Source organism: Pipistrellus kuhlii, unplaced genomic scaffold (assembly GCF_014108245.1).
Source record: "Pipistrellus kuhlii isolate mPipKuh1 unplaced genomic scaffold, mPipKuh1.p scaffold_m20_p_7, whole genome shotgun sequence".
Taxonomy (NCBI): Eukaryota; Metazoa; Chordata; class Mammalia; order Chiroptera; family Vespertilionidae; genus Pipistrellus; species Pipistrellus kuhlii.
Window position 1 is genome coordinate 46,224,385 of NW_023425573.1, and position 26,323 is coordinate 46,250,707.

General features: G+C 38.4%; 1 protein-coding gene across 1 annotated transcript in view; it reads left to right on the plus strand.

Annotated features, from left to right (window-relative positions):
* The window catches only part of LOC118709659 (fibroblast activation protein alpha), a 64,126-nt gene extending 46,518 nt beyond the window's left edge, over positions 1–17,608 (plus strand). Inside the window, exons 20-26 of the mRNA XM_036421916.2 lie at positions 350–544; positions 5,256–5,310; positions 13,586–13,685; positions 14,713–14,777; positions 15,249–15,321; positions 15,584–15,657; positions 17,218–17,608. Of these exons, the coding sequence (XP_036277809.1) occupies positions 350–544; positions 5,256–5,310; positions 13,586–13,685; positions 14,713–14,777; positions 15,249–15,321; positions 15,584–15,657; positions 17,218–17,319 (664 nt within the window). The 3' untranslated portion in view covers positions 17,320–17,608. The remainder of the gene's footprint in view (positions 1–349; positions 545–5,255; positions 5,311–13,585; positions 13,686–14,712; positions 14,778–15,248; positions 15,322–15,583; positions 15,658–17,217) is intronic.
* The last annotated feature ends 8,715 nt before the right edge of the window (positions 17,609–26,323 follow it).

Genomic DNA, 26,323 nt, shown 5'->3' on the forward strand with positions numbered 1-26,323 from the left:
CTACACACAATTTGCTTAAAACACCATGCATTTTTTTTAGTATATCTTATGTCTGCTTTTAGCAAGTGGCAGGTGGCAGAAATGACGAAAAACCCACACATATTCCTTGAAATGCCAACCTTAGATGTATCCGTTTTGGGGAATAGGAGAGGCTGTGTCCCAAAACAACTTCCTTATAGCAAACCTCTGGGAAAATCCTGGTCCTCTCTTGGTTTTGAGCCAGCTCTAATGCCACTGTTATTGAAATTTTATCATACAAATGTACTGGGAAATACTAAAGGCAATTCTTGGCCATGATGGGAAGTTGTTTTACAAATGAATCAGAGATTCTATTTTTTCTTTTCTTTAGGTATGGTGGTCCCTGCAGTCAGAGTGTAAGGTCTGTGTTTGCTATTAGTTGGATATCTTATCTTGCAAGTAAGGAAGGAATAGTCATTGCCTTGGTGGATGGTAGAGGAACAGCTTTCCAAGGTGACAAACACCTGCATGCAGTGTATCGAAAGCTGGGTGTTTATGAAGTTGAGGACCAGATCACAGCTGTCAGGTGAGCACCTGTCATTCAGACAGAAATTAATGTGCGACCAAAGTCATGCAATTGCTATTAGGTTTCTCACCCTTAATGACTTAATTCTTTTTTTTGTCTATTTTTATAATGTCCATTTTTTTTAACTCATCTAAAGCTATCTTTAATCTTAAAAGGATATTTTGGTCCAAGATAAAAAAAAAAATATTATTCATGGAAAAGAGCTGACAAATGTGTAGAAAGCTGATTTATAGTGATAGTGACAAATACTCTCTTTCGATGTTTGTTATTCTAACATCCTCTCATTTATTAACATGGCTTACAATAGCAGAAAAATGTATATAGCTCTAGGGATGGTCTGTGTGAACCCAAACAGCTGAATTTGCCAAGTACTGTGGATTCTAACTCACAAATTTAGGAATTGGTCAAGATTTCATCAGCTCCCTATACCTATAGATGTTTAACATTTATTTGTAATAAACCAGCTGTGAAGCACGGTTGTGTTAGCATAATAGTGCTTCCTTATTTTCATTTGACAAAAAGTTCATTTAAATTATAGAAATTATATTATGAAAACATTTAGAGGAAACACAGGTTATTACCTGAGTCCTTCTCAACTACATTCTCAACCACAATTTATGGATCTATCATCTTTTCCTTAAAAAACAAACCAAAAAAAACAACACAAATTATAGTCATCAATATTGTTGCTTATTTGAAAACACTGTTCAGAATTTTTCTGGATATTTCTCTATTGTTATTTGGTTTCTGTTATTATTGATGTGAGTAGATAAAGGTAGACAATAGTAGATTATAAATGTAAACGTGAACAAAGGCTGATGGCACTCTTAGTCACACTGTGTCACACCAAATAGCAATTGAAAAAATTCATTAGTACATTTCTTTGATCATCTTAATGTTATTAATAGTCATTGATTTCATTTAGCATATACAACACAGATTGTATTTTACATCTAGGAGCCAGGCCCAGACAACACTTTTCTGTATTTTGTCTGTAATCAAAGCAGAAAAGTTTAGACTCAAAAGTAATTATTTTTTAAAATAGAAAAGTAATCATAACCCATATGTTTTCCAATTTTTCTTCCATTCTGTGAACAGTAATACACACAAAAAATTTTGATTAAAAACAGACTCTGAGTAAAATCTTACAAATCAGTAAGTAGATTATCAAATAACACTTCACAATCTGTAGGGCATCATTCATGACGACGTTGTAGGAAGTTCCATCTTTCTTACGAATCCAGATTTTTTAAATCTTTCTGCTATTAATCTTGGCAGAGTCTTCAGCCTGATGGAGAGAAATAGAAGAGATAGTTCAAAGAAAAACTCCTCAGGGAGACAAGTTTCTCATATAAAGACTATGGTGTACCTTACTGGGAATATTAACACAATTGTCACATTATAGACCTAATTCTTTTCACACTGCAGCTCAAATCTATTTGTATTTAAACCATACAACAAGCACCAAGGACAGATAATCCTGGGACTACATCAAAAGATAGAGATGTAAATTGTGCCTCACTTATAATCAGTTAGCTACTTTCCAAAATTCATAGAGCTGCTTGTATTGGCATTGGTTAAAAAACAGTCCCATGATCATCATTTTATCACCACAACCTACCAATTACAACAAAATTTGACGTTATATTTTTGTGCGTTTATTTGCCACCAAAAATGCAGCATTCAAATATAAGACTACCTCAAGAAGCAATACAGATCGCTTCTAGGTGTCTCTTGAATGGAATGGAAATTTAAATGCGCAGCCCATGTATAAACCTTAAAAAATATTGTTATTTCTGATGTTCAACATATAGCACAAGGAGCCAGAAAGTCTACTGATTTTCACAATAACATAAGTAAATGTCTTTGGCATTTAGAATTGCAGGTGGACCAGTGGCAGTAATTGGCCACCTTATCTCCAGTGAACCCAAAGAAGGTCTCCTGCTATAGATCAGGCATATGTTCACTCATTGACTCAGCCATTCAACAAGATCGAATATTAATGCATGCCATTGAAATGCACTCTGTATAAAATTATGCCGTTTACAATCTATTTTCAATGTACTTACAATCTTTGTAAAGTGGTTAAACCACCTACCCTAATGGGACAGCATTGCTGTTCAATAAAACTTTCAGTAAACACTCAGTGAAGAAGAGATAGCTATGTGGTCCACACCAAGGACCTATGCAACAGTGAAGATGCCAGTTGGGGCTGGCCTTGACTTTGCTTGACACTATTATTCTGCATAAGTGACAGGGAAGCCTTGAAATCCAATGCTTTGAGAAAACAAAAGCTGAAAGGGATAGATTTATAATGATAATCCTGGAAATAACTCAACCACAGGTTTACCCAAGAAGTGTTTTGGGAATCTGACACTGAATGTCTGACCTAAGGAATTGGGATTACAATCCCTCTGTGGTAGCCCTCACATTACCTCCCCACAAAAGAATGAAATTTGACCCTGTGAATCTCTTATAAAATTCAATCTGGCTAAATATTTTACATACTAAAGTAAAAATCATATGCATATGCTTGGAAACAATAGTAAATTCTAGTCAGGGTCAAAAAAAGAGACTCAAAGAAAAAACAGGAAAAATAAGTTTAAAAACAAAATGCACTACCTCACAACTTTTGACTACACAAAGGAAATCTTTCAAAGGAGTTGCTTGTGAGGTCAAAGAATAAGTAAAACTGGAACCTGTGTTCTTCAGGCTTCTCTGCAAATGTTACATAGGTGAGAGCCAAAAATTCTGGTAGATATAGAGTCAACTCTGCTCACTTAGGGTATATTTTTCATTCCCACAGTTTGGAAATTTTCATATAACTTGAGATCAATAATAAGGAAGAATTATGCGATAAAAAAATATCTCATACTATTATACTTGGTATCAGTAAGAGCATTTTAAAAATAGAATAATAATCGATCACTAGAACACCAAATTGACCTTTGGTCTAGGGCCATTTTTCATGAGAGAAAAGTTGTAAAGTTCAGTCCAGCATCCCAAATTAGAGAAACATGCTTTTTCATTTGTTCCTAACATTTTGTTGATTTAACCACATTATCAACAGTATTTCTGATAACCCTTCTGAAAGCTCTTTAGAAATTGGAGGTAGGTTTTATAGAGCCTTGTTGATCCCAAACTGCTCATATTATCTTGGTAACCTTTAACCTAGTCCTGCCACGTTAAGTGTTAATGTTTCATTTCCATGTTCACTATTGCACTATCATTTCCTATAAACGTCATGGTTTCAGAATAAACCTAGAAAGGGAGCTGTTAAAAATTTCCTGTTCGCATGTATCACCTGTCATTTGCTTTTACCCCAGATGCAAGGTTATATGATTGCTAGCTTCTGGGAGATCATAAAAATCACGATTGGTTTTATGGCTCAGTAGGGTCATGCTTACTTTTTTAACAAAGGAAGTGAGCCTTTTCTTCTTTCATTGGGTTTTTGAAGTTGGAGGGAAGAATTGCCTTAATGCCACAGTTGGCTGCTGCACATTTTCGCTGCTTTACCATGATCAGCATCCACACAGGTAGCAACTTTCCATTTGCCACTGCATTGCTTCCCTATACACTCCTGTGTCTCTCAATGTCGGTGTTGGGTAAGCTGTGACTGACTGATGGGGTTTCTTCCCATCTGATCGTCCCGGGCATTTACCCAACTCCTGTGCACACTGGAGATGTACACGTCGAATCAATGCAACAAGCAACATAGTCACTGTAGGGAAGCTCATTGTTTCAACTAATGAAAATCATTCCATCCTGCCCTTGGACAAGAGCCAGAAAGAGCACTAACATAACTTCTTCCCGTTATGGCTGCATCCTACCCTCTGCAATGGCTCGTCCAGTTTGTCTTGATCTCCCTCTTCTTCTGTTTCCCTGAAAGTTTCCTGAGTTTTTATCACACCATTCCCGAAATAAATCACAATTGCTCTGGAACACCAGCCCTCAAGGGGCACGGGATAAATTAGCTTAAAAAATATTGTCTGTGTGTGAGCGCGCGCAAAGTTCCATTTCTGAGGGCTTCCCATGACTTTTAAAGGTTGCCCTTCAGCATGCCCCTTGTTCCTAAGAAGAGATTTTATTTTCAAAACAGTTTTCAAATGGAGGCTCTTCTGTGACTGAGCTCAACTGAATCATGTCCATGTGCTAAAAGATACGCATCATTGTTCATACCATGATAAATTGAGGGTACTGAAGTACGAAATGGGAGAGGGATGACTATTTTCCCATAGATGGATATGACCAGCAATGAGATGGTGATTATCATTAGCATCTAAGCAAACAAGGGCATGATAAAATAAATAAAACCTTAAAAAGCAACAACAAAAATATTATTTTCAAAAGCTAGGGATTTGGAAATATGGTCCTAGTCATTGTGCTGCTACCCCTTGTGTCACTGTGAGCCTGTCTCCTGACCTCTCTCAGTAGTACACAACTCACCCACACAATTAGGAGATGAGGCCTTCCAGCCCTGGAAAGCATTACTCAATAGATGTACCTTGGAGTCTAGAGGACCCTTTTATCTTTTGCAGAAAACATGATAATATTCTTTTAATTATTTGTAAATGCAGCCTGATTATGCATATGTTTAAACAAAGAAAATGTAGCGCTTCTATTAAGTTTTTGAATTAAATATGCTTGTGTAATGAAGTAAATGTCATGTGTACACACTTAAAATTCTAAAAATTTGTTTCTTTTACTTTAGAAAATTCATAGAAATGGGTTTCATTGATGAAAAAAGAATAGCCATATGGGGCTGGGTGAGTTGTTTTATATGTTTTATGCTTGTTATTCAGTTCACCAATCATCATTTTCTAAGTTGTTAGCTTATAAGATTTCTCATGAAATGTTAATGTTGCAACATAATTTAATCTGTCAATGAAAACAGTCGATTTTAATAATCTGGGCTTCAAAGTGATGGCTATAATTGTTTGTTGCTCTCCACCCCCCGCCCACCCCCCATCATTTCATTTCTTCCCGGTATAGCAAATTAACTCATGATTAACACATTTCTATTTAGGTTTTGTTTTGTTTTGTTTTTGGTATTAGATTATGTTTTAATGGACTGAATCATATTTATCTGAGGTTGAATTCCCTTTGTCATATTCAGGTTAATATATACCTTTTATTTTATATTTCATGATTTTATTTTTATGAAAACCTAAGCTAAAGTTTGAAATTATAGAAACATTCAGAATATAAATTCCCTAGTATCTTTTTTTTTATTTTATTGATTTTTTACAGAGAGGAAGGGAGAGGGATAGAAAGCTAGAAACATTGACCAACTGCCTCCTGCACACCCCCTACTGGGGATGTGCCTGCAGCCAATGAACATGCCCTTGAGCAGAACTGAACCTGGGACTTTTCAGTCTGGGGACCGACGTTCTATCTATTGAGCCAAACCGGTTTTGGCCCTAGTATCTTTTTTATCCAGGTCATATCTTATTTGATTTGGGAGCAGTGGGGTAATCAAAATTTTTTACCACACTTAATGTTAATTTGTGCTAGTTATAGGTCCTGACAATAATTTCCCATTTCTAAGGAACTGTGCAGGTCTTTTAAAGGAAGTAGCAAAAGTTATCAGTTATGGGAAATGAAGCCACTAAAAAGTTTAGAGAAATATTGGAAAGGATTTAATTTGCCCACTATAAATTATGATAATTACTCTTCAAGAAAGATTTCCTGTTTCACTTTTTGGTCTAAATTTGTACATTTGCAAGTCAATTTGCAGCCATTTGTGCTTGCGTTGTTTTTCTTGGCTGTTTTCTGTGAGAGCGGCCTGCACACGATGGAGGGAATGAAACCCAATATTGAAGGGAATCTGCAGAATTCAGCGCAAATCTCAGCTCAGTGACCAGATGAAGAGCTGTTGTGAATTTGTGGAAAGTTGTTACTTCAGGCCATTTGGTGCTCCTTAAAACCATCAAATGTTAAGTATCTAAACAGAATGGGATTCAAAGGGTGTAAATAAATAAAATACTTTATAGTGAAATATTTCAGATAAGACCCTTCCTACCATCCATTTTCATGAAGTTTTCTAAAGTAAAGCTTTGAAAGATTCAAATTCCAAGCTGAATACTCACATATAATCATTAACATTTTTCTTAGAGTTTTACTATGCTTTTATTGTAGGCTTTGAAATAAACATAAAGTAGAACATTTAATTTCATTTCTGGAACAGTCTAAGCATTAATTTGGTAGAGAACCATCTATGTGGGATGATTTTAGGAACCCACTCATCACCCCAAAATACATCCATATCAGTCTGAAGTTCTTCAATAAGAGATTTTCACCATATCTGTGCAATGCTTCTGAAAGAAATTGTGTATTAAACCCCCTTTATTGCTTACTTTTCAATATGGCAGTGATTAGTAGGTGGGAGAAGAAATGAATGAACTGCTAAGGGATATAATACTTGAGTAGACCCTAAAATCAGCAGGAAAACCTAGGAGTTCTGAAGGAAAAAGACCTTAACATTGATTTATTAGTTCTTTACGTTTAAGATCAATTCATATTTATTAATCCACCCATCTTATCGTTGACTCGTTCATTCTTCCTTCCATGTACAGAAATGTTAGTGGATCTCAACTAGATCCTCTATTAGGTTCATTAGAGGATGAAAAGGTGAGTAAGTTATCTCCCTGGATCTCTAGTAGAGAACACAGAGAGTAAGAAAAGAATTGCTCAGGAAATTTTCCAAGTGTTTAGAGAGATAAAACTTGTGGAGAACACCAGGGAGAAGAGTTGTTAATTCTGGCTGTGAGAGCTCAGGAGAGATTCAGAAATGAGGTAACATTAGAGCTTGATGAAAGGAAGTTAGTTAAGGGGCATTTCCGGCGGAGTGAAGACAACATTGCCCAGGTCCTAAGGTAACAAAGAGCATGGCCTATGGGGGGGACCTTGAGTTTGTTAGAAATGCCCAAAATTTTAGAAATATAAAGTATATGATGAATAAGGTATAGGTGCATCTGAGTAGATAAGTAGCCAGATACCCAAAGTCCTTTTAGGCCACATAAAGGAGAATGGGCTTTATCCATAGCTCTGTGACACGTTTCTCTTCTCATTTTCCTGTGTCTCTATGGTCATTACAATCCACTCATTCTTTAATTGTTGGTGTTTTCTCTGGGCCTGTGTTGGGTTCTCATTGTTCTTCATTTCCTTGGAGAAACTCATGTGGTTTCAAGGATAATGATGAGTGCCAGACCCCTGCCACTAACCCACTTATCTCTTCTGAGCTCCACCTTTCAAATACCTGCTGATCATCTCTTGAATATGTCTTAGAGGGGCCTTATGTTTAACTTGCTCAAGCTAAACTTGTGTTGTCTACTTTCAAACAATCCTCATCTTTATGCAGGACCTCATCACACACCTAGTCTTTAAGTTCAGAGCCGTTTTCAACTTTCCCTGCTCCCTGACTGCAAGCATTCTTGGTTAGTAAATTCTGTCAATTCTACCTTCAAACATTGAAATCTTTTATCTTTCCCACTGACATTGCCGTGGTTCTTCATGTAATTTAGGCTAGAGCTTCTCAAATTTGGGCTGCATATGTATGCGTGGAGAACTTGTTAAACCCAGTTTCCAGGACCTTGTTATCTAAGATTATGACTCAGTACTCCAGGTGGAAGCCTGGATTTTGCATTTCTAATGGGATATCAGGTAAGGCTGATTCTTTTCGCCTGTGGTCCATAGGTTGTGTGGTACCAGTTTATTCCAATTGGTTGTGTGATACCAGTTTCACTATTCTTAACAAGCCTGACTGCTTTGGACACCCCAGCTTCAATATTTCTAATGAGGTTATTGTTACAAAGCACGACTCTTACCAAGTTGCTTTTCTGCTTATATATTTTATAGAGCTCACTCTATTACATTGACCTCACTCTAGTCCCCAAACATATTTCCTTGCATGTAAAGTCCTTGACAAACTGGTTGCAGCTTAATTTTCCAGTCTCATCTCTCTTCACTTTTCCCTGAACCTGCTGAATAGTTTGATTTATGTCTGTTTTTCCTCGTTCCAGTGATTTTGTTAGTCCTGTTCCCTGCGTCTGTCCATTCTCTTTTTCCATTCTCTATCTATTCCTCAACCCACAATGGATAATTCTGACTTGTTCTTTGAGACCTAAATCACATATGACATGTTTTGTGCTCCATTAGACCTTTATACTGTTTTTATAGGAATTGCAATGTTTTGTCTGTCTCTTGGTTTCTCCCATAAGAATGTAAGCTCATCAAGGGAATGGTCTTTGTCTTTTCTTTAGCTTTGTTTTTCAAATGCTTAGTATAATACTTGGCCATGTCACACACTGATGATGTTGTTTATACTAAATTCCTCAAATGTCTTCTATCAATACTAAATCCTGTGCCAGTGGAAACCGGTTTGGCTCAGTGGATAGAGCCTCGGCCTGTGGACTGAAAGGTACTAAGTTCAATTCCAGTCAGAGGCACATGCCTGGGTTGCAGGCTCAATCCCAGTAGGGAGTGTGCAGGAGACAGCCAATCAATGATTCTCTCTCATCATTGATGTTTCTATCTCTCTCCCCCCCATCCTCTCTGAAATCAATAAAAATATATTTAAAAAAAAAAGAATCCTGTTAAATTTTGTGTAATACAGTATTACCAAAAAGTATTTGATTCCAGGGATACTTCTTTTTGAAGTGCTCTGGAACTCAGTAGAGAGTGGAGTGGTGTATCAGAAAGATTCTGGCTACAAAGGAAAGGGTGGTCTGCAGTGCAGGGAAAGAGTGGGCTAAGAAGTGAGGCAGCTAGTGATACTGGCAACAAATACCAAGGGCCTTAATTTAGGCAGCGAAGTAGGGGGTGTGATGAGGTCATAGCTCTGAGTGCTCGTCTATGGTATGGGAAATTGGAGAGGGAAAAGAGGAAGACACTGAGAATGACCATGAGGGTTATGTGGTTATTATTGTGCTCCATATTTGGAAAGGAAGTTTCTGATGCCATGAAGTTTTAGGCATGCTAGCGGTCTGAGAAATGTGCTATAGCTAGCCACGCACAAACATTTTTTGAAGTCAATTGGTCAATAAGCTGCAAATCCTGTTTCCTTCCACTATCCAGATGAAGAGGAGAAGAGGAATTTTTATCTTACCCTTTCATTTTTTCTAGCTCACACAAACCAAAGTCCAGTCCTGTTTTTAGCTGCTTATTGCCCACTATGCCCTCAGTATTGTGCCTAGGAAGTGTCTGTTGTGACAGAGGTTTTTAACTGGGCAGCTTTGTCCCTCAGATGACATCTGTCACTATCTAGAGAGATTTTTGGTTGTTACAACTGGTAGTACTACTGGCATCTAGTGAAGAGACACCAGGGATGCTGTGAACTATCCCACAATGCACAGGACAGATTCCACACACACACAAAAAAAACTATCTGCCCCAAATGTCAACAGCACTGAGGTTGCAAAATCCTGGTTTATGCGAATAAAACTTGGAGCAATTATTTTCTGATGACTGAAGAACAGTGGGGGTTTTGCCTAAATTATTAGAATAACAACCTCATTTATGGGATTTGCTTTGTTAATATAGGCCTAGCCAGGTGGTGTTGAATAAGCATTAGTTCATGATTTAATCTTAGTTCCTTTCTCTTCCAGTGACTAATTATAAGCAATTTGAATTGCTATGTGTGATCAACGATGTAAAAGTAGGACAAATGCACCTCTAATGAGACTATATCAGATTCTAAACTTAAAGCTCCCCAAAGCGTTTGCTCTAATGTAGGGCTGCAGAGCAAGCGGCATAGGTTGTAGAGCCTGGAGTCCTGGGGCTGATCCCAGCTCTGCTGCTTACTGAATATGTATCTGCTCTACATTGACTCTGAGCCTCAGCTTCCTCATCAGGAAATTCAACAATAATTTCTTCCCCACTGGGAGGGTTAGATGACTTAATAGGAAAGTCATATATTAAACAAATGTATCCCTTCTGGGTTTTAGGCCATATTCCCAGTGCTGGGGATAGGTTCGTTAACAAGACAGATAAAAATCTCTACCTTTCTGGAGTTGGGAATGGTTGAGAGAGAAAGACAATAAGCAAGATAAATAAGTAAAATATTTAGGATATTAAAATGATGTTAAGTGCTCTGGAGGAAAAAAAAACAAACAAACAAGAAAGAAGCATGGTGTGCAGGGTTGGTTGGTTTTTAGATTATTATAGAAGGACAGGTGAATCCCCCTCCTTTTTTTTTTTTTTTTTTTTTAAGTTAAGACTCAAAATGAAAAGGAAGTAAGCCATGCTGATTTCTGGGGTAAGAGTATTCTAGGCAGAGAGTGGCATCATTTGCAAAAGTCCTGTTTTGGAGAGTTCAAAGAACATGAAGATGGGCAGTGAGCAAGGGGAAGGTGGGAGGTGGGAGGTGGGAGAAGGGAGACATTGTGTGGGACCACAAAGACCTTTGCAATACGTTGGCCATACAAACATTAGCTCATTGTTATTGCCCGTAGATAAAATGTTCCAATATGCATTATAGTTCACATAAGAATATTCCATAAACCCCTAAAAATTCTGTGCCCTTCTAAAAATGTTCTAAAGACATCCTTCATTTAAGCAAAATGGCAAGGCGTCTAAGTGCAAAGGACAAACTTCTAGAATTCTCATGGCCAATCTGCTCCGTGGGTTCTTTTCTTGTGGCAGCCACCCACTCTGCCTTGGAGCCCCACCCATGGGAGAGCAGAAAAAAGTTAACTCTGGTGTTTTTCCCCTCTTCCTTGTACAGAGGAACAAGCTTAGAGAGACTGCCTGAGAATTTAAAGTATACCTTCTTCTGTTGTGCTGCCACAAGAGTAGTTTTGTTTCTGCACATTCTTAGAGAAAGCGTGTATTCATCCTGAAAACATGGACATTTTATTTAGATATAGCACTACCCTGTTTCCCCGAAAATAAGACAGTGTCTTATATTAATTTTTTCTCCCAAAGTTGTGCTAGGTCTTATTTTCAGGGAAAGACGGGTATTATCTAATCCCTGAGAAGATACAGATTAAGAATTTCTAAGATTTTGAACAACAATGTTTAAAAACCTTTTGCTCTATGCAAATGCTTTCAATTTCCAATCTTGCTCCATGCTATTTCCTGTTCTGAAGCATAGAAGAGGAAAGGCAGGATCCAGTATTATTATTTGCAGTGAACACACTTTCCCAATAAAACCTTAAGCAACAATGGTTTTTCTAATGGACTTCAGCTTACTCTACTCTCATTTGAACTGGCAATTAAGAAGGAAGGAAAGATCTGTTTCAGCAATACTTGTTGCTAACCTACTCATCAAAACAAAACATCTGGGTATCAGAGGTGAAAGCTTGAACTTAATAGTGATTTTCACTTACCAAAATGATTTTGCAGCCCAAGTGTTTCTTCTGTTTTTAAAATATATTTCCCCTATTGTAACATGTTTTAGTTTTCCTCCACGTAGAACAAAAAGAGCTCATGGTAGAACCAGAACTGCCTCTTTTATTCTGCTTTTCAGAGTCAAGGGTCTCGGTAAAGCTCCCAGCAGCTGGAAACATAAAACTGTAAACTAGGTAGAGAGTTCTTTCTTTATCTATTGTCGGGGTGTCAAACTCAATCAGAGAAGGGGCCAAAATCTAAAATCCAGCCTAAATTGCGGGCCGAATGGTTTACTGAACAGTCATAAACTGTCATTGTGATGGAAACGCAGCGGAGTACAGTGATGACAGCGCGGTGCGGGCCACATTGCAAGGCCTGGTGGGACGGATTTGGCCCGCGGGCCTTGTGTTTGACACATGTGATCTATTGCATTCAGCAAGATTGCTTAGCTTATTCCCCCATTTTGGCACTGACCTGCTGCCATCGTCACATTTGTCTGTCTGTCCATCTGGCCATCGGTCTTGCTCTGTAGAGTTTTCACTCTCACTCTTTCACTCTCTAAAGACAGACTTTTCTGTACCAAAAAGCGGTAGGATCTCTCCTGACCTGAGGAAAATTATTTCCAGAAATTTGTGATAATAATATTTTAAGAACAAGGTACATCCTTAGTTGGAGGCTTACATTGACCTCTTACGTCTTGTGGGGATGTCCCAGCATTGGGGCAAGAATAGCACCAAGATTCACTTCCTAAATGCACATGTGTGTGGGGATTGGGGGGTGGGGGTGCAGGTAGGGAATGTTTCATGTTCTAGAACACTGCTTAATCCATGTTTCCAGGAGTAGTACCCCTCCCGGCTGTGCTTACAGATCAGGGAGAAATGCGACCTTACTATGATGCTCTGCTTCTTTCTTCATTTTTTTAGAAAAAGGTTCATATTTCCAGCAACATGGACAGACAGCTCCTTCTGTTATTAGAGTACCTTTTCTGAATTACCTATAGATTCTTAGGGAAGAAAAGTGATGAAAGCTAACCTGCTCTTTACTCTTAAATTTGTATTTCCATGTGTACTTCTTTGTTTTTCTATTATATTTGTGAGTGGGTGTATAAAAATGTTTAAAACACTAGTGGCTTTCCCTTCTTTGAGCTGCCTTGCCAGAAATTCTTAAATCAGAATATGTAATGTGAAATCCACACAGACCCTGGCCATGTCTTAAACAATGGTTTAAGGTACTTACGTCCTTCCCTTGCTGTTCTGTTATGAAAATAGGTAAATTCACAGATACCAGTTCTGCCTCACAGGACTTTTGCAAACTATGGGAAGTAGCTTGCATTTACATTTTAGGAATAATCTTTTTTGGTGCATTTCTTTTCAGTCAAATCCTGTTTTTGCTGTAGCAAGGCCCTGGTTGGAAAAATATAGAAGAGAGAGGGGGGAAAAAAGAAATGTTTGCAGAAAAATTACAATTATATCCATCTTTTAAACTGCTCCTACCATGTGCTGACCAACACGCCAAATCTTTGTCACTTACTAGGGATTAAATTAGTCATTTCTGGTGGGGCTTGCTGCCAAGGGTGTAAGGTAGACATTTAACCTGCCCTATCCATGTCCCCCAGTTTCCATGAGCACTTATTGTGAGCAAAGTTGCAGTAAAAATATAGAGGAGAACTTGTGAAAGGAAATGTGGAACTTACTCATACCAATGTCTCCACAGTCCTATGGTGGTTATGTTTCATCACTGGCCCTCGCATCCGGAACTGGTCTTTTCAAATGTGGGATAGCGGTAGCTCCAGTCTCCAGCTGGGAATATTATGGTATGGAAACATTTCATAAATGTTGCTGCCAAAGCATTTAACACATAATTACTCTATATTTGAGGTTGCTAGGAAAACAAATTATGCAGTAGAATTCACCCCAGCATCACCGGGGAAATGCAGTATATAAACAAGATTATTTATATGATTCATTATAATCGTGTTGTAACAATCAAAGACATTTTAGAGTGGGAAGAACTTTTCCAAAATCCAACATGTCTCCTTCTCTCAATAAATATTGCTACTTCAGCTGAACCAAACCTTTAAGATCAGAGCTAGTTGTGTTTCTGCAGACACACAGTTGCAGCATAGCTGGCTTCTAAGCACATCCTATATCAAGTCAGATGAAGGCCAAGTAATTCATCTCTATACCACAATCTGCAGCTTCCAGAGATCAGAGCAATAACTATCTGTTCAAAAAGTACACCTCCCCTGCTGTCTATTTTTTATAATTTATATCAATGCAGGTGGCTGTTTGGAATTAACTCTAATAATTTTACAAAAATTAGTTCTCATCAGACCCTCATCCCTGTGTTGGGGTAGAAATGAGACAGTTGTGACATGTAGGGAATCCTTATTCAGAAAAAAAATAATAATATGTATGTGTATTGGAGGACAGTTGTCTATTTACGATACGATTATTTAAGACATGAAGGAGAGTAATACAAGAGGCTGCATTTGTGATTTCTTTTAAATAATATCAGGTTGTCTCATGGGGTCATTTCTAGCTCAACACTCCCTCAACCGACACACTTTGGGTAGAAATGGAAAAGCTAAGAATCAGCCCTTTCTAATGATAGATGCTCCCGTTTCCATAATCTCCTCCTCCGTTCCCACGCTAGCCCAATAGGAGGGAAATTTTAGAGCAACAGCCTTGGGTGGAGCATCGCAGTGAAGGACAGTAAGAACCTTCCTGAGCAGCTGCGCACAGGAGAACTGAGAGGCAGTCATCAAACCAGGGGGGTCTCACAAGTCAATGAAATGACACATACCCTATGCAAACAACATGTTCTTATATATTTTATAGCATCTATCTACACGGAGCGATTCATGGGTCTCCCAACAAAGGATGATAATCTGGAGCACTATAAAGTAAGAACCTTTTGTTATATTTAGGTCGTTCATTTACTTCAGATGTGCACAATAATTCTAAAGCTGTCACTCATCGTTTTCACTTTTGCTGGGTCCCCAAACAAATATGATGATCTTTTGTTTGCTGCAAAACACCTCACTAGAAAGGAATTTACTCCTTTCGGATTTTATTCTCTCCTTTTCCACTCTCCCTCCCGCCCCCAACCCCTCCACAGCTTGAGCAGGCATCATTTATGCCTAAGGTCTCACTCATATGTAACATATGACACATAAACTTTCAGTTTTTCAAACCAAGAATCAGATGGAGGTAATGCAAATGATGAAGAAAATGTGTTGCTCTGACTCTTAAATATTTATCAACCAAAGCAATACATAATTTCAGTATTGGTGCTAAGTCCATTGCACAATGATTTAGCTGGTTTTCTATTAGAACTTGCAGCAACTAAAATGTTAATTTTTCCTCTTTTCCAGAATTCAACTGTGATGGCAAGAGCAGAATATTTCAGAAATGTAGACTATCTTCTCATCCACGGAACAGCAGATGGTGAGGTTTAAGCAAGACTCTTACACATAAAAATACTGAGCCAGCATCACTTTGTTTAAGAAACATTAAGCATCCTCCTATGCCTGTGCTCAGGGTCAGTACCTAAGAGTCAGGGGCATTTCCATAAACGAGTGTTATTCCGCACTGCTGACAATGTCAACGGCATGACTAGATAATTGTCGGTGTTCATTTCCAGGCGGTACATTGTCACTCTGCGCTTTCTGGTATTTAACAGCACTTTAACTCTCTCTCTTTGTTGCAGATAATGTGCACTTTCAAAACTCAGCACAGATTGCTAAAGCTCTGGTTAATGCACAAGTGGATTTCCAGGCAATGGTACATAATTTCCTACTCGTGTTCACGGCCTTAGACCCCTAAGCTAAAAGGAGGAATCTTATTTTTAATTCTTAATTGTTTTTTTGTGTGTGTGGTTTTTTTTTGTTGTTGTTGTTTTGTTTTGTTTTGTTTTACAAAACCTGACAAACAGGCGGAAGGGTAGAGTAGGCATAACATTAGCAAATGAATCTTGATCTTTCATTAACTTCCTGAAGGACGCTAGGGAGGTCCTGGCCCCTCTGGTGGTCCCTGTTGAGTCCTGTATAAAATAAAGACATCCACAAGGTTAGATTATCTAGCTCACACGTCCAATAGTTTTGTGATCCTATATGCTAAGAGTCCCTGCAAAACCAGGGAGTCCCCAAGCAGCTAGAAGATTCTGTTTATTCTGTAAGAAGCAAACGCAGGAAGCTATCAGAGACCCCGAGGCTCCCTGAAGTCATGCCGCTCCACTCAGAGCATCTTCCCTTCCATGTGTCCTCAGCCCCTGGCATGTGTGTGGCCCACCAGGGGACTCCCATTTTCACTGAGGGAATGACTGACCGAATGAGCTCATCGTAAAATCCAAGTTGCATGAGGAATGGGAAATGAAAACAGAGGAAAATTATGTAAAAACCAACACAAGAGAGGCAATCCCTCATGCCCATCCTTCCCCCTCTTAGGAAGCCTAAATTCTTCCTCACTTGCTTATATTGAACAGAATCCAGAAAAGGAAACCCCCACCTTTTGGAAATTTGTTGTGTGTCTGTTTTTTTAATAATGGACAAAAGGTGAGATTTTCCCAGTCTTTTTTTAAAATATATTTTTATTGATTTCAGAGAAAAAGAGAGATTGATAGATAAAAATGTCAATAATGAGAGATAATCATTGATCGGCTGCCTGCTGCATGTCCCACTCGGGGCTTAAGCCCGCAACCTGGGCATGTGCCCTGACTGGCAATTGAACCCTGACCTCTTGGTTCAGAGGTTGATGCTCAACTACTGAGTCACATGGGCTGGGCTAGTTGTTTATTGTTATTGTTGTTGTTTTATTGTCACCTCCCAAGGTAAATCAATTTATAAGTTCATAGTATTACATCATGGCCACTAGCCGCTTTTATTTAGTGAAAACAATAATCTTACCAACATCTCTCCAACAATAAAGTTTAAATCTATAGTATCATATTTCTGATTTTTCAGAAATATTTCTGGGTGTTTTTGTTCGTTTGTTTTGTTTTTAAATATATTTTATTGATTTTTTTACAGAGAGGAGGAGAGAGGGATAGAGAGCTAGAAACGTCGATGAGAGAGAAACATTGACCAGCTGCCTCTTGCACACCCCCTACCGGGGATGTGCCTGCAACCAATGTACATGCCCTTGACCGGAATCGAACCTGGGACCTTTCAGTTCGCAGGCCGATGCTCTACCACTGAGCCAAACCAGTTTCAGTAATTTTCTGGGTGTTTTTAGCTAGAATTCCAACTATTACATATTAGAAAAGTGAACCAGGTCCTAGAGCCTAAAAAGGCCACGGCATCGTGCGGCTGCAGGAATAAGGGGCTTCTTCCTTTTGTGTTTCAGTGGTACTCTGACCAGAACCACGGCATCTCCGGCCTGTCCACAAAGCACTTGTACACCCACATGACCCACTTCCTGAAGCAATGTTTCTCTTTGTCAGATTGAACACGGTGCCGATACAAGCCTGTATCACCATCTGAACACGTCAGATAAACGCCTCAGACTGTTTGCTTGTGTTACTCTTTATGCTGTTAAATGTGGGTGTAAACAAACAAGGGAATGTTCTTTGAATGGCTGGCAAAAAATTAGGTGGACCCGAGAGGTTCCATGGGAATAGCGTTTACATTTTCCTGTTACTCTGTGGAAGAAGAGAAAAGGGAGCCGTGCCTTTTGCTTCAGACACAGTATTTTAGCACCTGTTTGAGGGGGAAATAAAGTCAGAAGTTCAAATGCTGTTATCTTGTCTGCGTTCATTGATCTCAGTTTCCAGTCTCGATGGCAGGAAACAAGGGATTCTGTGAGGCAAGGGCAGGGGTAACATCAGGGTGTCTGGTATACGGGGGAGGGTCCAGAGGGGGATGTTTCGTCATGAGGACTCTGATGCTGGGTCAGAGTACCCTCCGCTATGCATAGATCAGCCAGGGAGGCACTGGCAGAGGCACTCGGATGTTGCACCTATATGTTTCCTCCAGGAAATGTTTATTGCGTGTCTCCCAGGAGACTTTCTCATCATTGCTAAGAGCACTGTCAGAATTTTGCATTCGGCTCCCTTTAAGAGACGCATGACAATTGGACACATACCTATTTTGTATCCCTTTTTTTGAATTAGCAATAGTAACTGCCTTTGGATTGCTAAACCACACCAGCCTAAATGAACCCCAAAATTAAATAAAATGGACATCAACAGATGAAAATCTATGAGATTTTCTGGGGTTTGACTTCTACGCTATAGAGTTCATTTTGAAAAAGGAAAAGCCATCATGACTGAAATCGCAAAGGCAGTGCTCTGCCAGGAACTGTTCCCATCAGTGAGAAATGTGTGGGCAGCTCGCCATCTCAGTGATTGCCACGGGATTATAGACAGCCACGCCAGGTCAGCGGAAGCTGCTTCTTAACGGAATGTTGGAAGTGTCGGTGCAGCCGGTGCCTAGCGCTTTTCATTGCCATCTTCCCAGCCCTGAGAGCCCTGGCTGATGTCTCCCCACCCCCAGCTTGATTCTTCCCGATTGTAGGTGGGAGAACCCCGTGCCTTCTCTCATGCTCTGTAGCCAGAAGAACCAACACAGACATAGAACATTGAGCAGGAAGGGGCCTCGAAGGTCAGAGAACAGACTCCTCTAGAGTTTTCAGATTTCTTAGTCCAGCACTCTTTCCACCACTATGTTCTGAAATCATGCCTCTCACTCATGCCAGATGGTCCCACCTCAGCCCTCAGGTACTTTGTGGTGGTCAGGGGGCCTGGACGCACCCTCACAGATTCAGGGCTGGCCACTGCCTTCTTCCTCCACAGCAGCTGCAGGTGCCCTGAGGGTCAGAGAGAAGCTAATGCCTTCACTTCCCCTTCTGCTTGGAGCAGCCTCTGAAGCAAGCCCATAGGATTGCCTCATAATTTCCTCATCACTCACTCTCTGTAGCCAGGGAGAGGAGAGAAACCACCAGTCAGAGACAACAGAACAACCAAAAGTAATAGACAGTCTGGTTACTCCCACTGGTTTTCTGCCGCGGGGAGATATGCATTTGGTATCACCACGCAGCAAGCGGTCTTCTCCTCACTGTCACAGAGACAATCTCTGAAAGGCAAATCCAACTGTGCCATTTGCCCATGTAGAACCCTCCAAGGTCCACCACACGGTAGTGTAGGTATCCGATGTAGACTGGTGCCATCATCACAAAAAGTGCTATTGGCAGACCGTATCCTGGGACGCAGCCAAGGACAGGGGCTCGCCCACTGAGGCATGGGTGAACGCCTCTGTGCTCACGGGACTCAGGTTCCCCACATTTCTGTCGATACAGCCTTCCTCGATCCCCTCCGGCAGAGTCATGCAGATGCTCCTCAGGACTGTCAGCGCGTGTTTATGTCTTTATTCATTTATTCAGCAAACACGTATTGAGTCTGTCTATGTATCAGACACTCTGCAGGACGTTGAGGCCACAGCAGAGAGCAAGGAAGCAACTGGAGAGGCAGTGTTTTGGGTGGGGTTTTTCTATTGAATGTTCACATTTGGTAGAGCTTTTCTAAATTCTTCTTTTGGCTTGGAAGATAAAAAGTACACAAACCACAGAGGGAAAGATTTTAGTAGAAAATACCCAAGTAAAAGGGATGTTTGAAAACATCTTACCTTTTGTATTTGTAGGAAGCAGATTGTAATAACTACTGTTGGTCACATTTTATTCTCACACATGGAGTTTGGGGTGAAGAGTGCCCCAACACCCTAATGAATGCACAGTTATCCTTCATATATGACAAACTTCAGATTTTCATTCATTTGTTCGACAAATGCCATTGCAAGCCTCTATTTCAGGACCCCCATCCTCCTGAAACAGATCAGTATATTAGAGAGGATGCTTGTATAAAGGCAGGAGTATCAGGCCTTGTAAAAGTAAGAAATGAGTGGAATTACAATCAAGTTCAAGTGAGATTGGTACTGTAGGGATGGGATTTTAGTATGTGTTGGAAGAACACTATAAAATATTATGCCATCTCAAAATAATCTCATCTCTTAGTCTCACAATGCTGACTTTAGACATGTTTTTAAAGGTTTCAAAATTTTAAGTGACCATCTAATATTTCTTTTTAAAATGTTTTTATTGATTTTTCTGAGAGAGAGGAAGGGAGAGGGAGAGAAAAATATCCATCGGTTGCCTCTGTCCACCTCATCTGGGACTGAACCTGCAACTTTGGTATGTGCCCTGACCTGGAATCTAACTGGCAACCTTTCGGTGCACAAATGACACTCAACCAACTGAGACACACTGGGCTGGGGCATTTTTTATTTAAAAAAAAAAAAAAAAAAAAAAAAAAAAAAAAAAACATTTCTCAGAGTGAATGAGAAAGAGGTAGCAAGAAAATGGATATTTTATTAAATTGAACACAAATGAAGAAACTTTTTTGAGGTTTTAACTTTTTAAAAATCTACCCCCAAACATAAAATGTATGGTTTATTTCTTCACAAATACTCTTTTGAATATCCGTGCCATGCATAGCAGTACTCTGCACGCTGCAGAGGTTACAAAGGTGACTTCTGTGACAATTCCTCCATTTCCGGACTGTTTCAGTAAAGGCGACTTAACGAATCTGATTTTCCCAACACTTGAGCATTTTTCAGAAACTGACAGATCTTTATGCAAATGTTGTTGCCAAGCTGTTTGTAATGGTGAAATTATACTTTGACAGTAACTCTTTAAAATATATTAAACCCTGCTAAGGTTTTTTTGGAAATGTTGCCAATTAAGTGACTTTAATGAGCTTCTTGATGGTAATGTAATTAAAATTCAGATGTTCTAATTGTAAAACAAAAAATACAGTTCTGGGAAAGTTAACAGTAAAATAAGCAAATGAAAAATGAATTAGGGCTAATTTAAATAGTGATTATGTGGTCTTCTGGGAAGATTCTACCAAAACAATGTTTTCAAATATGCTGTTTGTAAAGAAGAAAGAAGGCTCTTACCATATCATTGAAATTTATCCAATAGAGTAGTAGATATTTTGAGTTTACCCAATAAAACAGATAAAAAAAAATTCTGAACACAGTAAATCAATCCCAGCTTCTGAAAGGAGAAATACTAAAACTCTTCCTTGGCATTGAGGACAGGTACCTTAGCAATTGGAAGTGGAATAATTGCTGATTCAGGAAGAAATAAGTGCCTGAACCTTGCCAAGCTGCTCATAGAGAAAGTGATCTCGCCTCTAGCAAAAGTCTCTAATGACCACCTGCTCAGATTATTGGCTGGCAGCTCCAAATTCTGGCCATAAACAGGTTTTTTTTTGACAAACAGGTAATGTTTTTGGCAAGTTAAAGCAACATAATATAAGTCAATTAGCCTCTAGTTAATACTCCATTATTTACTTTAAAAAATTGCTTTGACAGTATCTGTTTTCACAAATATTCATTGGTACAGCACTCCATCCTTCGTGCTGTGGTTATAAAGTCTGTTTCCTGTGAGTAAGAGAGAGCGATAATTAAGCCAGGGTCATGCCACAATGGTTTGACAACTCATTTTTCTTCTCTCATAATTGCTTTTAATTGACAAGAAAAAAAAAAGGAAACATCTTTACTAGCCATTAATTATTGAGGGCAGTAGTTTTTTAACTGCTACATAAGGTGGATTTTTTAGATAAATCTCTTAATGAAACATTTAAAATCATATAAAAACTAATTGTTAAAAAAATTACTACCCATTCACACATCTTCAGTTTGTTATTAAAACATCTGTTAAGACATTAATGGACATATTTTAGATATGTCATAAAGGTTGCTTCTATCACATGAGAACTAAGCTAAGTTTTCAGTTTTAAGAGATGATAAAAAGTGATTATAGTTTAATATATCAGAGTACTTTATATGCGTACTAACAGGAAACAATGTGTCTCTCTTGTTTGTTTATTTTTTTTAGAAGACTAAAGTAATATTTTCCAATATTGCAATTTGCTCCTTTTCATAGCATATAAACTAGTTGTTATTTGTAGAGCTAACAGTGTTTGGCATACGGTAAGTATTTTGTAAGGGTTTGCGACATACATAAACTACTTTTTAGTTAGTATTTTCAATAAATGAATTCTCAAGAAATTAATAGTCTGATGCAGAAGCCAGTAGTTTCTTTCCCAAATCAGTGAATGTAGCTTAAGTATCAGAACCACCAATCAAATTATAAATTAATCTTTATCTTTTTCTGAAAGAATGGGGCCTTTTAGGAATAACCAATATAGAAGTTGTGAGTGTCTAAGGAAGCTCATCGACCTTGGTACTTTATCTTGAATGAGTTGTTCATCCTTATATCCCAAGACCTGTTTGAAGAGTCAGATATTTGATAGTGGTGATGGAAACACCTTTGGGAGGACAGCCAGCCAGGGAAACGTGTGCTTTAGGGACAAGGACAGTTCACTCACCCCAGCTTCATGCACGACCTAAAAGCACCATAAAGGCCTTCTGCTCTGGCCTGATCGCCACCACTCTCCCAAGGCCAACCACACCGGCCTCCTTTCTGCGTGTGTGTGTGTGTGTGTGTGTGTGTGTGTAAAGCTTTTTTCTGTTTCAGGGCCTGGACTGGTTTTCTCAAATTCTCCCTTGGCTGTGTCCTTGTCCTCCAGGTCTCAGCTCATGTGTTACCACCTTAGAGGGGATTTCTCTGGTCGCTGTATTCAGAGATTTCCAATTACATTACCTCACTGTTTTCTTGATATTACATATGAGCATCAGAAGTTATTTTACTTATGTGTGTTCTTATTTGTTACCTATTTCTTCCATTCAAATATTATCTCCCTACAAGCAGTGGCCCTCTCTGTCTTTTCAAATCTCTGCACCCAGGGCCTAGACAGTCCTGGAGTAAGATGTGAGGAGCTTGATGAATGTGTGCTGACTCTATTTCCATGTTCTGTGCACAGGGGGACCCATAAAGCTGGAATCTTTATGTGTGATCTCGTAGTGGAGACAGATCTATCTCACCCTTTCTGGAAATTAGTATGCAATAAAAACTTGCTGTTTCCCCCTTAAAGCAACAGAGATTTTAAAAAATAAATAAATAAATAAATAAATAAATAAATAAATAAATAAAATAAATCCCTGAGCAGCAGGTAACCCACAGTCAGAAGAATGGGGTTAGGAAGGACATGAATCTTAGACAGAAATCTAAAGGCAGTTGGTCTTTCAACAAAAACAATTTGATAACACAGCTCACTATACCATCCTACCTCCAATTTTTACTGCCTCCGAATGAATTGTCAGTATGTCATAATGGAGAATGTTTGGCAAAAATGTTCAGACTGGTAAAGGTCAGATAAACCTCCAGAATGATACTGGTTACTCTAGCAGCATTTATTTTAAAAAGCACACAACAGTATTGTAAAAAATATATTTCAAGTACTAATGGTTACATTTACATTATAAAACAATGATACCATGCCTTACACTGTCTAAGGAAAAAAATCAGTCATAAGTTCAGACCCTGAAAGTTTGGTTGGTTGCTCCTTTTAAATGCAGTTTATAAACTTAGAATCATCAAAAGTAAGCCATTAGGGGATAGATAGATAGATAGATAGATAGATGATAGATTCTCAAAATAACTGTCATCACCATCACTATCTACCATCTTCCTTAATGAGATTGATTTTATATGAATTAATTAAAGGTTTAGAATCTTGTATTGGGAAAATGTAACAGATGCCTTAGCATACAGTTCCCAATCTCACACAACTGCTGAGGCCAGTGAGGCACCCGGAATGAATGAAGCAAACTAAGGCAGTGTCAGCGCGGTCTCTCATAACCTCAGGGAGGGACACCAGCAAGCTGGTGAGCACAAATGAAGAGGTAACTACTGGTTCAAATCGCTGCCATGTGGGAACATGGGCCTATTGTTTGCTGGCCACGTTTTTATCAAGAAAATAAAAAACACATACACACTAGATTTTAAAATGTAAAGCCTCAATTTTGAGCACTTGGCAGCTAATATACAAGTAAATAAAACTCATTTGTGTGCCAGATTTAACCTGTGGATATTCATTTCTATTTTGGAAGTCAGTTATATATCAAGGACTTCATATACATTGTTTCATTGAATTATCCAAATCCTGTAAATTAGAAATAAAAATATGTGTACTTCTGATTAGGGAAATAAGGTACAAGTTAGGAAACTTATTTGAGATTCCATAGGTTCATGTGTTCCTAACACCATCATACCTTCGTGTGACACAGGCAGCACCATTGGTCAGCTACTGCAGGAGTATGTGGAATGCCAACCAGATGGCTTTGTCACATATTGCCATCATTAATCAAGTGTTCAATACAGAGTTCTGTATAAATAAACAACCCTAGTAACAGACTCTTATCAGTCATTATTAGAATTTAAGCACAGTTAATGAAGTAGCATTGACTGCTTAAATAAACATGTATAGGATGGCTTTGAAAACAGAATTCTGTGCCTCCCTCAATAACTTCTGCAGGGTTTGCAACTTGTTTCTGGCCCCAGCAAAATATTGTGTGTGTACAAGCAAGCTATCCAATATGTAAATCCAATTCGTGACTAGGCTCAAAATAACATTAGCGTTCCAATCTTCCCATCACCTTTTCTCTGCTCATCAGTAGTTTCTCTCGATGTCTTCTCTCTAATGTTACCCCTGCTCTGTGTCTTCCCACACCTGTTCTCCTGCCAACTCCTACACCATGGCCATGAAGCTTCAGAAGGAGGCAGCTTGGGGGGGGAAGCTTTAAGATATCACACAAGAATTGTCCCCAAATTGGTATCGGTTGTGTCTTGCCAACAGCACGCAGGCTGCCAAAGCAGAGTCTCCAGAAATAAAGAACAATGAAAGTATAAACCTGAGGTTTTTCATTCCCCCAGATTAGCTTTTTAGAAAAACGAAAAGTAAAAAAATTTAACTCCATGCAAAATAAGTGTTTTGTATCTCTTCCCTGTTTTAGTTAGAGGCTGTCAATGTATTCTGTAAAAAAAAAAAAGAAGAAGAAGAAGAAGAAATTTGTGTGCCTCTAAGTTGCCAGGCACTTTCAAAATATCCAGAGTACTTTTATTTACTTTTTCAAGTTACAGCATCAGGAGCCATAAAATATTGTTTACATAATCTTCTCTGGTAAAAAAGCTGTGCCCAGTGAACCCTGCTATAGGAAACCCTGGTATCAGTTTCTTGATGTAGACTTACAGTCTTATGCATGGTATATCCTCTTACCAAATACTGGGAATTCATCATTAGCAAAGTGTTAAAAATTTGTGGTAAATCTTATAAATAGCTAATCAATAGTCACAGGAACCTTGTGTCATATTTCCCAGAAAGTGAGTAAACAATAAATTCAACTGTAAGCATGTGTGATTTATTAAAATGTATACTTTTTCATTAGAATTTTATTCATTTTGAACAATTATTTAATATGGTATAGTCATATTTTGTATGTTTGTATGTACAATATACATATACATGTTTAAGTGTATGTATATATATTTATTTTAACTTTATTTGTAGAGTCCCATTATCTAGACTACATAAAGTATTCAACCACACAATTTTAAAATGGGCAAAAGTTATGAATAGATATTTCTCCAAAGAAGATATGCAAGTGGCCAACAAGCACATGAAAAAATTCTCGGTATCCTTAGTCATTAGGAAAATGCAAAGCAAAACCACACTGAAGTAGCAATTTACACCTATGAAGATGGCTACTTAAAAAAGAAAAGAAAGGAAGTGTTGGCAAGAATGTGGATAAATTGGAACCCTCACACATTGCTGGTGGGGATGTAAAATTGTTCAGCTGCTGTGGAAAACATGGGAGCTCCTCAAAAAGCTAAACATAGAATTACCATATAATCCAGCAAATCCACTCCTAGATATATACTCAGAAGAATTAAAAACAGGTTCTCAATCAGGTACAAATATACAAGCATGTCCATAGGAGCACTGTTCACAATAGGCAAAAGGTAGAAAGAACCCACAGGTTTATCAAAAGATGAATGGGTAAACAAATCACCATATATACATACAATGGACTATTTTTCAGTCATAAAGAGGTATAACATACTGATAAATGATATGAGGTATAAACTTTGAAAACATGCTAACTGAAAGAAACCAGACACAAAATCCTATTGTATGATTTCATTTATGTGAATTATCCAGAATAGGTAAAGCCTTAGAGATAGAAGGCAGATTGGTATTTGCCAGAGGATGCAGGAAGGGAAAAGGAAGAAAAAGTGCTTAATGGACAGGAAGTTTTATTTTAGAATGATAGAAATATTTTGGTACTAGTTAGGGGTGTAGGTTGCACAACACTGTGAATGTACTCAATACCTATGAATTGTTTATTTAAAAAGGTTTGATTTTGTTATATACATATAATTTCAATAATTTTAAATCTGTTTTTAAAAAACTGCATCTACAATAATTTTCAGTATAAGTAATCTGACTTACTTATAAATAATTATGGCTTTATTTCTAGAATCAGTAGGT